General features: G+C 38.4%; 2 protein-coding genes across 2 annotated transcripts in view; both read left to right on the top strand.

Moving 5' to 3' along the window:
- The window catches only part of ADAMTS5 (ADAM metallopeptidase with thrombospondin type 1 motif 5), a 44171-nt gene extending 34027 nt beyond the window's left edge, over positions 1 to 10144 (top strand). The window contains exons 6-8 of the mRNA XM_069870662.1: positions 408 to 583; positions 1421 to 1596; positions 5074 to 10144. Coding sequence (XP_069726763.1) covers positions 408 to 583; positions 1421 to 1596; positions 5074 to 5647 — 926 coding nt within the window. The 3' untranslated portion in view covers positions 5648 to 10144. The remainder of the gene's footprint in view (positions 1 to 407; positions 584 to 1420; positions 1597 to 5073) is intronic.
- ADAMTS1 (ADAM metallopeptidase with thrombospondin type 1 motif 1) overlaps positions 1 to 15808 on the top strand; it is a 412180-nt gene that overhangs the window by 362753 nt on the left and 33619 nt on the right. The gene's annotated exons all lie outside the window — the stretch shown is intronic.

Below are 15808 nucleotides of genomic sequence, written 5' to 3'. Positions count from 1 at the left end.
TGTATGTTCGTGGGTAGTAAATATTGAACATCTACAAGGTAACAACAAAGGTCCGTTCTAGTTTCTCAAAAATGTGTTTACCAAGGCAAGACAGTCATCGTGAATACAATTCCGTAATTCTTCCCCCATGCCCACCCTGAAAACATATAGAAAGGGTATTCAAATTAACACAAAATTCAGTCCTGGAAAATGAACTGTAATGCAGACTTTAGTCCTTTCATTCTTATTATGTCATGGGAAGATTTCCAAGCCAAAGCAGTTGAAGGATTTCATGGCCAGTTCTAAGTAAAGAGGTGAAGTGATGTAACTTAAAAACTATGTAAAAAAGAAATTGGAATAATAGATGGGCATAATGATATTTGCAGTGTGGTCTGAAATAGTCACTAATGATGTGAATAATTCTACAGCTAAATCTTTTCGACAAGAGCAGTGTGAAGCAAGGAATGGCTATCAGTCTGACTCAAAGGGTGTCAAGACATTTGTTGAATGGGTCCCCAAGTACGCTGGAGTACTTCCTGGAGACGTTTGCAAGCTCACCTGCCGAGCCAAAGGAACTGGCTATTACGTAGTATTTTCTCAGAAGGTAATGGCATCTCCAATCATGATTCCGTGTTCCAGTTTATAAGCATCCTATATCTTGTGAAGTCTTTCCCGATGACAAGGGGAAAGAAGTTAATCGTATGACTCAATGTTTTAACTGTGTGATTAGATTTAATGATTTGATCCACTGGTTATACATTGTAACCAGAATTGGCCTCTAAAATAAGTTTTTCCACGTATCAATATGTGGCTTCATGAAAAATATCAGCCCTTTCGAGTGCTCTGCACTAGGTTGTTTTCACTAGTGGATAAAGGGGTTTCTGCCCAGACAGTAGTCTGGTTTTCTAGAGGAGAAGGAGCACTATGAGTACAATAATGAGTTTTACCCAGAATTATGTTAAGGGAGTCCAGAGTAACTCTTATGGAGCAAATTAATATAGAATAATTAGCCAATTAGTATAGCTGTGACTTGTGGTCAGTTTATTTCATCAGATGCCATTTGAACTGAAATGTCTTCCATGCTTATACTTGCAATTTTCTGCCTCTAAATGATATGAAGGTAACATTTAGATGTACATAGCTCAAATGCAAGGTTATCTGCAAGTACTGTTATTGTTATTATTAATAAGCTGTGAGATCATTATTAAAGCCAGGGTCATTTTAGCATCTTACAGTGGAATAAGTATCTGCCATTGCTTTCATCTCTGCTAGATTTCATCTGCTTTTGTGCTGGGACTCAGAGAAATTCAGTCTGGTCTGTCAGGGTAGTCAGTCTGTTCTGAGTAGGTGGCAAAAATAAGTAACTGGGGTTGGCCAGACAGGTGCACAAAAGCAAATCTTTTCCATGGTAGTTTTAACTGACAGTCATTTTATTGCCTAGGTAACTGATGGTACCGAATGTCGACCCTACAGTAACTCAGTGTGTGTCCGGGGAAAATGCATTCGAACTGGTTGCGATGGCATCATCGGTTCAAAGCTCCAGTATGACAAATGCGGGGTGTGTGGAGGAGACAATTCCAGCTGCACAAAAGTCATGGGAACCTTTACCAAAAAGAGGTATTAATCTTAAGTGTTAGTAAACGTGTCTTGTGCAAATACTAGCGCTGCAATGTGTTTGCTTGCTTTCTGTCTCTAAATGTAATTTACTTTCGTATGAAGATAGACCAAAACCATACATTGCCTGTACTTTATTGCACTTTCCAGTTGCTTACATCTGGCCTCTTAACATTACCCCAAAACTGGCAAATAATTAACTGGCAAAACACTGTACCCGGTTCATTTCTGATACAAAGTGCCAGTGATACAGGTAAGCCCCTCATTAATAGGATGTCTGCCTAGAATAAATCATAGCATCTTGTGCTACTTGCTGACCTTGCTGTGTCAGGTGGCTTATGGTTCCAGAGGAGAAAGAAAGGGGAAGATAGGAGTGAATCAGAAAGTTTTGGGGGTCAGAATAATCTAGAAATCTCTGAAACTCTCTGTTGCCCAGATAATGCTGCATTAGCAGGTTACGCTCTGAGAATGTGTTTAATCAAAACTAACTGTGAATGACAATGAGGACATCCCACCTGATTCAGTGACATGGATTATTTGTGTAGTTAGTGGGGAGAGTCAGACAGCACTAGAGCCCAGCTGCAGGAGTCTTCCTTTATAGCTGAAAGGAATTACACCCTAAAAATGCCTTTTCAAACTGCTGAGTATATATGGAGCTTAGATGACTAGATGAGCTCTGAGAAGTGAACATATGCTTAAATATGGCATTTGCTGTATCCCTTCATTTCCATTGGCATATCAATCTCCACATGGATTTTCTTAAGTCAAAATATTTATAGCAGTTATGCATAAGACATTTTTCTGTCACAGTTCATCTTTTTACTATAATAAAATGTAATACAAGTAAAATAAAAGGAACCACCCTCATGGTTTTCCCTGACCATGTTTGAGGGCAGCAGTAAGCTTTGCACTGGAATACCAATGTCAAGTGAGTCTGGTTTCTGTCTGAACTCATTCCCTCTCCCCGCCTCCCCCTTCAAATCTTAAGATTCACAAAATTGAGAATTTTTAATTATAATTTATATAGATTCCAGACTCTTACAGGACTGCTGTAGTCATCAACTTTTAGTTGACAATGTCTACTCAGTATATGTGACTGCATTAGCGTACCAACTTTTAAAATGTACATAAACTGGATTTTGTCTTATATCTTCCAAATTCTTACATAGCGTATTGAAAGCTACGAGAAGTTGAAATCTGACTTCTGTGATGACCTTTTATTTCTATACGTTTCAACGTACTGATTAATAGCAGTCAAAAATGGTTTTGAGAGTGAATTTATGCTAAAATTAAACATGACTAATCTTCCTGGTAAACCAACGATTTCTCACCTAAGGATGCCAAAAATACCTCTGCCAAAATGTATGACTTTCCATCCAAATTAGTAATTATATAAACCGAATCTTTTCCAGTTTGTAAATACTGAAATATCTGTGGTGTCTAAATGAAGACAACAGTTAAGAGATATACTTCATGTGAATCAGTAATGATCCTTATGCTGGAATCCAGACTTCAGCAAAAAATGCTAAAGGGACTCCATGAGTTTCAGTGTGGCCAGTTTTATGGCATAGATACAGATGGAAATTGAGAGATTCTGTTATAATTATTCCTATGAAGTTACCAACTTAGTCTTCAAATCATACCTTTAATTGAAGTGAGACTGGTTAGCATAAAATGTCAATTCAAGCCCAATGCATTAAAAAAATTGCCCCATTTAGACCTGCAAGTTACCCCAACACTCAACCTGTGAGTAACAAGTATGTTCTGATTTGATACTGATTGAATTTTGGAAGGACAATGACTTTTTTTTGCAGGGCATATTGTTTGAGACCATTCCTTTATGCAAGCAATTGACTTTAAAATAAACCACTAATTAAAATACTGAAATCTTAATTGCCTGTAACATGTTTTTACACATGAAAGGGCAGCAGCTGTAGTAAAATCATCTTTTCTCCACTGACAAATAACAGTGCTCCTGCAGTGCTGTGCATTATAAACCAAACTGTAGCAATCCGTACATTAAATGTAAAGGGAAGCTATTAGATGTAGAAGGGGACACTAGTATTTCCCAATGCAGACAATTGCCATAACAACATTTTTTCATATTTTTTCTTTTAAAACAGTCAAAGAATAATCTTCTGCAAAACTTGCTTCTTAAGAACTCTTTTAAAACGTTGTAAAGCCAAACTGTCAAAAGTTGAGAAAGAGAAGAATAAACACTGAACATGGGTTTTTTGTGTACATGGAGTGTTGTGGTTCATTGTGCAGATGACTTGAATTCTCCAGCATTGCTTCTAGGTTTTGAATAAATGATTTTGTAACTTCAATAACACATTCTAATAGAGTTATTTTGGTAACTGTTATATAAAACTATTTGTGCCATGCTGTAAAGCAGAGTCCCCCCCACCCTGTTTTTCACACCATATTCCATCAACTTTGTGGAGGAGCTAAATCAATAGTTTTAGTTGTTGTCCCATAACTGCTGGAAATAGCAGGGGAGTAGCCCAAGCATTTTATCTGTTGTCCGTGCAGTCTTTACTTATGCAGCCAAAAAGTCTCAAAATTAGCAGGCTGTTCTTTTAACAATCCCAAAGGAGACCTCTTCACTTTTACATATTTTTAGTACATTTTCTCTATACATTTTTTGTAGAAATTTCAGCACTAAACTTTTCAGATACAAGATACTCATGGAATGGTTTTGTCACAGGTTTAGAAATGAAAATACATGTCGACAAATTTCAGCTGGTAGCTTATGGCTATGTACAGTCTTTAGATTTTTTTTCCATATATCAGTAAAGTTAAAATAAATAACATACTTGACACAGTGGTAAGTTCCAGCACACCTGCAGGTTTTGAATGCTTTTCACTTTCGGTGGAAGAGTTGAAATCTTTTTCTAAATCTAAGTTGAGACATTTCATAAGTAGCAACAGAAGGAACTCTGTGATGGTACAAATTAAAGATTTGGGTACACCTCTTATTAGACACTTGACAATTAATCTTCAAAGTAAACAAGTTTTTTCTCAGAGATCAAGATTATTTTTAAGTGTTCCCAAGGTACCTCTACCCAGCTGTTACTCTGCTTATGCTTTCCTTAATCACCATTATAGCAAAGACAGCAAGGAACAGCTGTAACCAATGCATATCTCATTATCTTTTCCTTGGCAAGCAAAGCGTGCATTGTAGTTCCTATCTCCCACCCTTTGCTGAAATATATGAGCTATTTGTTATTTTTCATTCCTCTTGTATCTGATTCATGTAAAATCATTACTAAAGTTAAAGATTAAGCAATTTGAAATAAATGCAATAGAAATTTCCTGGAATCTGGTTAAATTAATCTTAGATGAGCCTCAAGCCAGGTGGATTCAGGGCCTGAACTAAAATGAAGCAAGATGTGTCATGCCAGTGACTTCATCGGGTGCTTCAGTGAAGTTGATGCTTATTTCAACTACTGAATCCTCTTCTATTTTTCCTTCAATCAGCAAGGGCTACACAGATGTAGTGAAAATCCCTGAAGGGGCAACCCACATCAAAGTTCGGCAGTTCAAGACTAAGGACCAGAGCAGGTTCACTGCCTACTTGGCCCTGAAAAAGAAAAGCGGTGAGTACCTTGTCAATGGAAAATATATGATCTCCACTTCAGAAACAATCATTGACATCAATGGGACTGTCATGAACTACAGTGGCTGGAGTCACAAAGATGATTTCTTGCATGCAATGGGACACTCTGCCACAAAAGAGGTTCTGATTGTGCAGATACTTGCGACTGATCCAACTCAACCAGTGGATGTCCGCTATAGTTTCTTCGTGCCAAAGAAGCAAGGGCAAATGACTAACTCTGTCACCAGCAGTGGCAGCAGCAGCAGCAAAGTAACTTCAGAGCTCATGCAACCCCGCTGGGTTACGGGGCCGTGGCTTTCTTGTTCTCGAACATGCGACACAGGATGGCACACCAGGACTGTCCAGTGCAAAGATGGGCATGGAAAACTGGCCAAGGGATGTCTTCTGTCTCAAAGACCATCAGCTTTTAAACAGTGCTTGTTGAAAAAGTGTTAACCTGTGGTTGTGATCTTCTTTAAAAGAGGTTTGATTAAGCATTGTTGGCATACTGATATTAGGTCTGCCCAGACAGAGGGAAGCAAAGGCTTCAATGTACTTACATACAGTCTCAAATTATGGGCAGAATCTGCCTATTTGGACCAAATGAAGACGTGCACTGCTTTAAATAATAGTAGGGTGATATTAATACATCAAAAAACTAAGCATTAAGGTTGTTATAAGCCCTCCGTGTCTGCAAAAATATAAAATAAAATAATGCAAAAGAAGAAAACCTAATGAATGGAGGATCCTGGGATATTTGAAGGTTACAGAATCATCTCCACCTTTTCACCTACCTCTAATACAGTATGTCCTTAGAAAACATCGCATGTACCCATGATACCACAGTAGCTTATTTTATACTGTTTTGTAGATACCTTTCATTTGGTCTGTCACTTTATATTATCTGATTCTATTAAAAACTCAAAAGACAAATGGCATAATCAAAGTGATTGATCAAAGTATATTGGCAGCCCTTGCGGACTTGGTCCATTCTTCAGAAGGGGCTGCAGATGTTTTACTGGAAAATGAAGAGCTTGCTACTGGTTTTAAATAGTAATACCTTTTGGGTTTGAAAAAGGAAACACATTATCATGCTAGAAGTTTCCTGACAGAATATCATTATTCTATGACAAATACTGTGTTTCTGCCAAGAAATTCACAGAGGAGCATTGCAGCAGCTTGCAGACCAGGGATCCCCATGTGTACATTGCTCAAATACTAGCACCATCAATGACTCTTTACCATGTGTATGTCAGAATGAGGATTTGGCTGCTAGGAGGAATTTGTGTCCGTTTTGCTTGTAAGTTTTCCACTAGTTCCAGCTGTGTCACAGCCTGGGGTCCTTGTTGTCAATGAACAATAGCTGCTGGCTTCTTCTTTCATAAAACGAAGGCATACTGTATTTTGTAGAAACTAGTTAGAGAACCAAAAATTACAGGTAAGATAATCAAGTGTCTTCTAACTCAGATATTCTGAGGCTGTGTTCAACTGCTTTCTCTGTTACTTTCTGCATGGCTTCCACCTTGAATCTAACAATGTGTAATGTACCTACATCTTTTGAAGAGGCTATAAAGGTCAGAAAATCACAGCAAGCAGTTAATGTTTTTGTTTGTCCATCATGTCTAACTCTGGTATTCATCTTACCAGGAAAAGTTTGTAACTATTTGTCTTTTTTAATTGTTTTCTGTGTGTTTTGGGTTTGTTTTTTTTAAAAAAACTATAGAAGGCATTCATGTTTTGTGTATCTACCACGTTTGGGAGGAGGAGGGCTCACTAGGAAGTCAAACCACATCAGGATGTGGAGGACTTGCCCAATATCAATAAGACTGTTTCCACAGTACAGGCAGTAGCTGGTAATAGTTCTCTTTGGCAACAACTTCTGATTCCCATTATTGTCTGGTAGAAGTTCTATGACTGAGGATGGTCATTTCACCTTATGCAGGTAACAGGTGGATGCCTGATAGCAATGCTGTTAAAACTGCTTCCTTTTACATCAGCTGGCTTTGAATTAAGCCCTAGGATAACAGGTATCGAAAGTAGTTGTCATAATATGCCAATGAAAATAGAATCCCATCTGTCTTTTATTTGCTCGTTCATCCACACCGGAGAGTACGAGACAGTGGGAGGATTTTCAGACAAGCCTCAGAGCTGTAAGTCAGTGGTACTCAAGCACTGAAATACTCCAGACTCTTCTGAAAATCTCAGTTATGAAATCACTAGAGAAAACTTGCTGGCATGTGTATTAAGAAGGGCAGGTCGCACTCTAGGCTGACACAAACATGTTTTTGCAACTGTGGCATGTTTGTGTGAACTCTAAGAAAGCATGTGATGATTTCAAAACAGCACAGAATTGCTGCATCTAGAAGTATGAAACCTGGAGAAGTATCTATTTTTGTAAATAAATAAACAGTAACAGAGGCAGGACCTCCTTCTCTGCCAAAATGAATTACCAGTGAATGTTACTTGTCATCTTCAACTTTCAAAAGTGATGTGGCCTTCTTGTTAGGACTACTCCTATGCAAAATGATAAATCTTGAGGAAAATTCCCCATTAAATCTGTGATCCCACCCTAAAAACAGCGATCAAGGCTCTGAGTATTTGCAGAGTTCTGGAAATTTGAGGTTTATGTCTTCTCTACCTGTTAACATAAGATTACTTTGAAGTGTTTTATTTTCCCTTCAAGTAATCTAATTTTTATACTCATAAATGTATTACACATGTTCTAGAACCTCTTTTAGAAGTTCACAACAATTATAAAACATCATGAGAGGAAAAACAAGGAGACAATATGTCACAGCATTGACTTAACGTTTGTCTCTGCATACAGCTGTTGTATTAAGTGGTATTTGTTTTTCCTGTATTTTATCATAATAGAGACGCAATGCACAAGTATTTGTGTTTGCATCTTAGTAGTAATATATTATATATTCAACAAGATGAATAAAGTTTTTGGATGCTTTTCAGGCTCCAGAAGAGTAATACCATACACGGGTATAAATCTAAAGCTTCCTCAAATCAGGAGTATCTCTTTCGTAGGAAGAGTTTATTTATAAAAAATAAAAAAGTATGAGAACGAACCACTATAGTTATTTTTCCCCTTTTCACTAGTGTAGTAATGAAGAAAATTTAGATGCAAAAAAAAAAGCAGTTGCCTTTTATATGGTAAGAGGGCAAAGGGGACAGACCAAGGAAACAACCCTGAAAGTGTAAGATAAACTAAGTCAGCCTGCTCTAGTTAACTCTTGCTTTTTAGCTGTTCTGTGTAATCAGACTCCAAATCCAAACCTTGCTTTTGTCACTCGTAGCTATCACATGTAGCTGATGAATGAAAAGTTGGTGCAAGGTATATGACTTCTGTCATTTCAGCTTCTCAACTAAATTCCTTGTCTCTCACACTGTTATGTCACTGTTTACATTACTACCAAGTGTTGCCAAATAGGATTCCTGAAATGCATCTAGGGGGTGGAAACATGGAGTATTGCTCTTTGCATAGAAATCAGCACTGCTCAGTGTTTAATTCACTGCTGGCTTTTTGGGACACATCACCAGTGCCCTTAGGTGGACCCTTAAGCATCGGTGCAGTTAGAGCATCTGCTTTGCAAGTAAGACGTTCTCACTAGGAAAAAGCCTGTCATATTTGGGTTGACTGTACACAAGGAATTAAATTTACCTGCCCTCCTGTGGAAACAGTTTTATCATGAGCAGGAGAGGGAATAGTCTTGTGGATTAATCACAACTGTAAAAAAAAAAAAAAAAAGGCAACACAGCACTGAAAAAAAATAAAATAATTTATTGTTTTTACAACTGGTATGTGAACGGATGTAATGAATTTATTTATTCTTATTTAACAGAAATAGCAATTGTGCAAATTCTATATTTAAAATGTTTTGCTATCGTCTCTGTCTTTCTTTCTCAGTCTTTTAATTTATGCTTCAAATTTGTGTTGAAAGTACGCCTTGTGAGTTTACATAATGTATGGCACTGGTTATTTTTTTAATGTTTTTATTTAGAAAGCTTTCTGCATGAAACAGGAGTATATGTGTATACATGTGTGCACACTGTATAGATGTATATTCTTTTTCTGCTACCATCTTTTCCTTGGCGATTTTTCATTTTGTGACACCTTGTGCTCAAAGCTCCTTGTTACACTTCCCTTCCAAAATCTCTCAACTAACAAGTCACAATGCTCTGTGGACCTAAAACCACCCATACCAACTCCTAAAAAAGTCAGACAACCGTTTTCCTTCGCACAGGTGCATGTGATTTGTGCTGTGTGCCTCAGGGATTTACCACCAAAGCTGGCTGGAGTCTTACTCTTTGCTTCAATGGGAACAGGTTCAGGCTTGCAGTACATGAGTTCACTATACATGAATGGAGTATCTGTAAGTTGCCAGGCTGTCAAGTGAGTCTTCTGTCATGCAGCTTCTTATGTTTAAGTGAAAATACTGCAGAGAAACTCGTGTGCCCCTTTAAAAATACAGCTGAAACGTATGATTTGGTTTATGAAGACTGAACCATTAAAAAAGCTACTTTTTCAGTCTTTCCTCCATTTATATACACATATAAATATGCATACATGGCTATAAAAAGTCAAAAGTCCAATTTGGAAAGCTTTGCAGTGTTATACTTCATTATATCCTAGTTCTTTGTACCACATCACGCAAAGCCAGCCAAGTATGCTTTCCTAGTGTTTCTTTGAGAATAACGATATCTGTTTGCTTCCACTTCTTCTTCAGTCCAACTACTGCTAAATTCAAAGGAACTTGTATTGGATCCATTGTAAAGAAAGAAAAAGACAATATAAATAAACCTACAGCTTTCCTACGGTCAGTTTATTTGTCACAATGCAAGTGACTTATGTAGCCACTTCAATATAAGGGCAGTAATAAAGACTGCAAATAATAACTTTCAACAGTTTGAAATAGGTCCTCCTTATCAGTGCCCCCATTCACACAAGTCAAATGCCATCTCAGCCTCTTTCCCCACTGTCTGCTGCCATCCAGGCACTACTGAAGACTGAGAGTCAGCTACAAGGTTTTACATAAAATTATGATGACCAGTGGGTGATGCTTCCTCACTGAAAACCTACTCCAAATGTCCAAGAAATTACTATAAGCCTTGACTTTGATGATCTCTAGGGCTGGCTTTAAACAGGATTTGTAAGAATGAAACATCAACAGTTATGGGGTTTGTCACTGAGGAAGGTGGAGCCTATGGCAAGAGGCAAATAGATTCTCTGAGCATGGACTGCAGTTTTCAGAAAAAAAATATGCTGGTTTGGAGTCTTTGTTCCTTTTTCTAATTAAGTGATCAGTTTCACAGAGTTGCCAGAGTGCATCACTGCATTCATGCTTCTTGTTGGCAGCATTTTCAAGAGAGTATTTTGCTGTGGGTACGCTGATACTAGCTTGTATAGTAAAGCTAGTTCAACATTCTTGTTTCAAATAATGTTGCAAATGCAGATGTTTCTGGTTTATCATGTGTATCAGTAATGACTCTTAATGTTAAAGAAATTATTAGGTCCTCTGCTGGCACCACAAAATGTAGCTTTAGAGTTTAGATTTTATTACAAATGCAAGTGTCAGTGATGGTGTACAAAATCTGAAACGTCCCAAACATATTTGTAGTCTTCCAGGTGAGTGGTGTAGGAACTTCTCCCCAAATACACCATACCAAACATCTTGATACTGTCCCACTGCTCTGCACGTTGCAGAGTTCCAGGTAGAAAAGAAAACTCATAAAGTCATTTACCCTGAAAGTTGTCTGTAAAGGCTCATGGTCACTGCAAGGACACTAAAATCACTTCCACATACACCAGCATTTCATAGTTCATGTTGAAACACATACATGAACACATGTAGAATTTAACTGCAAATGCATATTTTCTGTGTGTGCATGTGTATTTATAAACACATACGTGTATGTGAATGCACAAACAAATATTTGGGTCTCCATTATTCCCACTAACAGGGCAAATAGTTACATCAGGTTTATTTATAACTATGTAATTTCAGAGTAACTTCAATACATTGTTTGGCTTTGCAGTAGCTGCTTCAGACATACCACTTTAACAGAGAGCATAATTTTGTCGTTTAATTTATAGGAACCGTTTTATACAACTTATCATAGGGACTGTGAAATTTTTCCATAGTTTATCCCATGAAGCATACTTATTGACAGTCAAGTATAAATGCATTGTTAAAATCCCATCAGGTAGAGGAAATAATATACTGAATTCAAGTAAGTTGGAGACAGTATAATACTCCCATATAACAATAAATCCATTTAATTTCTATTGCCAGGTCATCTGCCTAGCATAAGATGAAACAAGAGAGGTATTGCAGGGAAGACTAAAGGGAAAGCACAAGGTTTGGGTTTGCTTAGTTTATTTCATGTGCCTCTTCATATACTTTACTGGTGTCAGCATATTCTGTAAAATGTCACTTTGTGCATTACAGAACTCTTGGCTGACATACCAGTACCCTACAGAAAACAAGACGTGTCACAAAAGTTCTTTTCATCCTAGTATGTGTCTAATCAAAGAGAGTTAACATTTTTAGAGCACTACTATGTCAGCCAGTTTACATCATAAATATGTTATGCAAAATATAAATTCATTTGAACTGAACTGTACAAGGTCTACACTGTACTATGACACATTGAAGGCCAATATTTTGTTTTGTAAACTATTACATATGTATAATTTACCAGTTGTAATCTTAAAACATTTGATTCTGTGATTTCAGTAAAAGTAATAAATATAAACTGTATCATAGGTCCAAAATATTTGTCCTGTATGGTATATTGTTGGGCTACTGTTTGCCATTTGTGCCCCACCAGACACAGAGGAGCACAAAGAGATTGAGCTCATCCCTATATTAAGGCATCAATGTTCTTTCAATATGTAAACACTGCACTTCAGCTGTGGTGGGGTGGAGTTTTTCTGAGTGATGAAATATAGCAGGAAAGAGCAGAAAGCGGCATTTGGTGCCTCTCCAGAGCCTTATGCAAAGTTCCTGTTTGCTGCAGTGCAGAAAGATGGTAAATACCATATAAACTGATCTAAGAACAGTAAAAACCTGCCAGAGCAGAGCACGATGCGTGCAGGTGTGCTGGTACAGCATATGTGACTAAGGAACAAGAGCAGTAACTAGAGGATTGGGCTCGTGAGACAGAGCTAAATACACACTTCATCCCAGTGAAGGGTGGCTCTTGAGATCAGTTATTACCAAGATTTACTTTTCTAATTGAACTGTATTGTTATGCTTTATAATTCGCCTTTCATGCTGATTTGGACAGGACAAGAGGGAATGGCCTCAAGCTCCACCAGGGGAGGTTCAGGCTTGATATCAGGAAAAAATATTTCGCAGAAAGGGTCATTGGGCACTGGCAGAGGCTTCCCTGGGAGGTGGTCGAGTCACTTCCCTATAGGTGTTTAAAGGACAGGTGGATGAGGTGCTGAGGGGCATGGTTTAGTGATTGATGGGAATGGTTGGACTCAATGATCCCGTGGGTCCTTTCCAACCTAGTGATTCTATGATTTCTTACTTATCCTTTCTCATTCCACAACACTAAGTTGGAGGTTTTTTTGTTCCCAGAAATGATGCTTTCTTTCCAAAAGTGAGAGCAAACATCCTGTTTAAATCTTACCCCATGTGTGTGTCTAATGTGGCATTTTTAAGAATTTTGGATTTTGCCTTTTTTTTTTAATGTGTTTTCCCTTTATTTTGTTTTACAAATTGTAAATGAAATTTGTTCTTATTTACAAAAACAACTTATATATACCTAGGAATAACTTATCTTTCTAGGTTCAAACAACAGCTGGGAAGCTTTACAGAGCTGACAGTAACTGCAGAGGTCTAAAGTCTTCAGAAAAATATGCCCTGGTGAGGTTTGCAGATGTAAATTCTGCCCTAGCTGGGCCAGTGACCACAGAAGGGCCATGCGCATATTTTAGCGCACATAAAGTGTACATCCTTGCAAAAAAAATGTGCAAATTGCCTTCAATTGGCAGTCCAGCAGAAGCCCATTAGAAACAAACCCCGTGCAGCCATAAAGCCATGAAGGTACCCCAGGGAAACATCTGCTTGGTAGGCAGGAAGGCACTGGGGCAGCGAACACCACTATAGTCCCGTAGTGCCTGAGAGCATCAGGTAACTCACATCTTGAAGTAGTTGAAAGCTGGCAGCTGGCCACCTAGGCAATTGCTTAGAGGGCAGCTACCCAACGGGTTGGCAAACAAGCTTAGTTACCTAGTAAAGGTGGTCTGTAACTAAAGGGTAATGAAAATTATACTGGAAACTTTCAGAGCACTTTAAAGTGGTCAATTTAAGACAGGGCTCTGCCCACTGGAAGTGGTCCTTTGCTGAAGGCCTTGCTGTGCTAGGGCTGGTTTTGTCCAGAAAAAACAGTGCTAGATGCATTCTGTGTGGGCTGGAAGGAATGTTTTCACACAGATATTTATGTGGCATGCTAAGATCTGACAGCCATCCAGAGGGGTTTCGGCCAATATTTCATTTTAAATACATGCTGCACACAACCAAATAAAAGCACGTGAAATAGCACCGCTTCTGAGGGGTAACCCAAATGGCAGAGCAGCCGCAGATAGCAGACACAGACTCCGTATGGTAAACCGGTGGCTACAGAGGTATAGGTTCTTTTGACAGGAATTTGAGCTATGAAAGGATTTAGGGGGAAATTACCAACCAGTCTGGCATTTAAATGCCAAAATACACACTCAGACTTTTGGCCGTACAGGCACACTGTAATGCTCTTCAGTTTCAGTTCAAAGGGAGAAGGGAAGTTGCAGGACTTTTCTGAAAACCTCAGTCTCTTCATGTATGCAGGAAATCGCCATCAAAGCACTAGCCCTTCATCAGGTTAAAACAAAACAGCCAACCATAGTATTATATATGAAGAACTTCAGAGGAGAAGAGGAAGAACCAAAGGATATTTTGTTTCCCTCTCTATCAGAGTAATTATCATTCAGGGATGAGTTAATTGTGCAGTTTTGGCTACTTTTTTTTTTTTTTTTCCAAAAACCAGTTTCTTAGGGCAAGGCAGAAACAGAATCTAAAACAAGTTGTGAGGTTACTGTCAAACAGCTTTGCCTCCAAAGGGCCTCTGTTAGCCTGAGCCTGCTGAGGGCCCTTCCAGTATGGCTCCACTCTTGAGCTTGCACCTTCTACCCCAGGAGCCATTTCCTTTGGCTGTATTCATAATGTTTATTTAAATCATCACCTGGTTTGCTTTCAGAGGTAGTCACTTTTCTAGAAATACATAAATGAGGATGCTAAAGACCACGATTACAGAAAAAAACACAAGTGACCAAAAAAAAAAAATAGGAGACTCAAGTTTCTTCTCATTTACAACTACAAAAGAAAAAAAGAGGGCAAAAAGCTCCAGGTAGGAAGAGTATCTATGAACAGCATCTCTTCTATATTCAGTCTGCATTTAACGTTTAAACAGGCAACACCCAAAAACTTTGGAAAACTCAGAGAATTAATTTTGATCTACCAGAAATCCATATATTAGGGTAAACTTCAAGGTATAAAGCAGAACAGCTAAAAAAAGAGAATGCAGAGGAAAAAAATGCTTCACTTCTCAGTTAGTTACAGTGAGGAACAAGAAGTAACTAAGAAGGGAGCTTGGACAGCTTAGGATAATTTCATACATATGTAAGGAAGAAAAAAAATGAGTCTATAAGGTTAAATACAGATTTCCACTAGAACTAGTAGCCAAAGAAGACTTCATAGCCCAATTATTTATGAGAATGTGGATATTGTTAGGAAAAAAAAAAATTAAGATTCCAGCCCAGAAGATTTAATCATTTTAAGTTCAAAATAAAGTCTTACTGATTTATTTAATTAGGTATGCCAGAAGATTCCTACTCTTGCATGGAAGCAATTGGACCTGTAACAGTATACTAGAAAGTTTCTTTGATACCTGTGCTCAGTTCCATAAGAACTACTATGGAAAAAGCACCTCACAGACTTAAGCTTGATTAACAAATAGCCCAAAGGGCTATTGTGTCCTTGCACAAGAGGAAGCTCCTTGGTGAAAAAAATACATTGTGGGACCTTTATGCAGGCACAGAGTAAGGGTCACAGCTGAAGATGTATCATGACCATGGGCTGCAAAGGCTTGAGGTATAGTCTCATAGGTACTGACCCCAGAAACTTGTGAAAATGAAGGGATAAAGCCTGCCTGGGAACCAGTGTTCAAGCAGGGGTACGAGTCCAATTCACCTGACTAGTTCAGTAAAGATCCCATGAAGAAACAAATAGCTTGGCCATTTGGGACACATCACAAAGCACCAAAGGAAAGTATCTAGATGTCCTGGGTTCAGCAGGGATAGAGTTAATTTTCTTCATTTTCTCATACTGGCCTGCCAAGAAGAGGGCAGGGAGTGTACAGGAAGCCAGCAGAGGACACAGCTGGGACAGATGACACAGGCTGGCCAAGGGGACATTTGATACCGTGTCTCATCATGCTCAGTATAAAACTGGGGGAGTTAGCTGGGGTGGGGGAGTTGCTGTTTGGGAACAGTCTGTGCTTTGGTTTGTGGGTGGTGAGTGCACTGTGCATTACTTACTTTGTGTATTCTTCGATTATTGT

This window comes from Phaenicophaeus curvirostris, chromosome 1 (genome assembly GCF_032191515.1).
Source record: "Phaenicophaeus curvirostris isolate KB17595 chromosome 1, BPBGC_Pcur_1.0, whole genome shotgun sequence".
Taxonomy (NCBI): Eukaryota; Metazoa; Chordata; class Aves; order Cuculiformes; family Cuculidae; genus Phaenicophaeus; species Phaenicophaeus curvirostris.
This window is presented reverse-complemented; position numbering and strand designations above follow the sequence as displayed.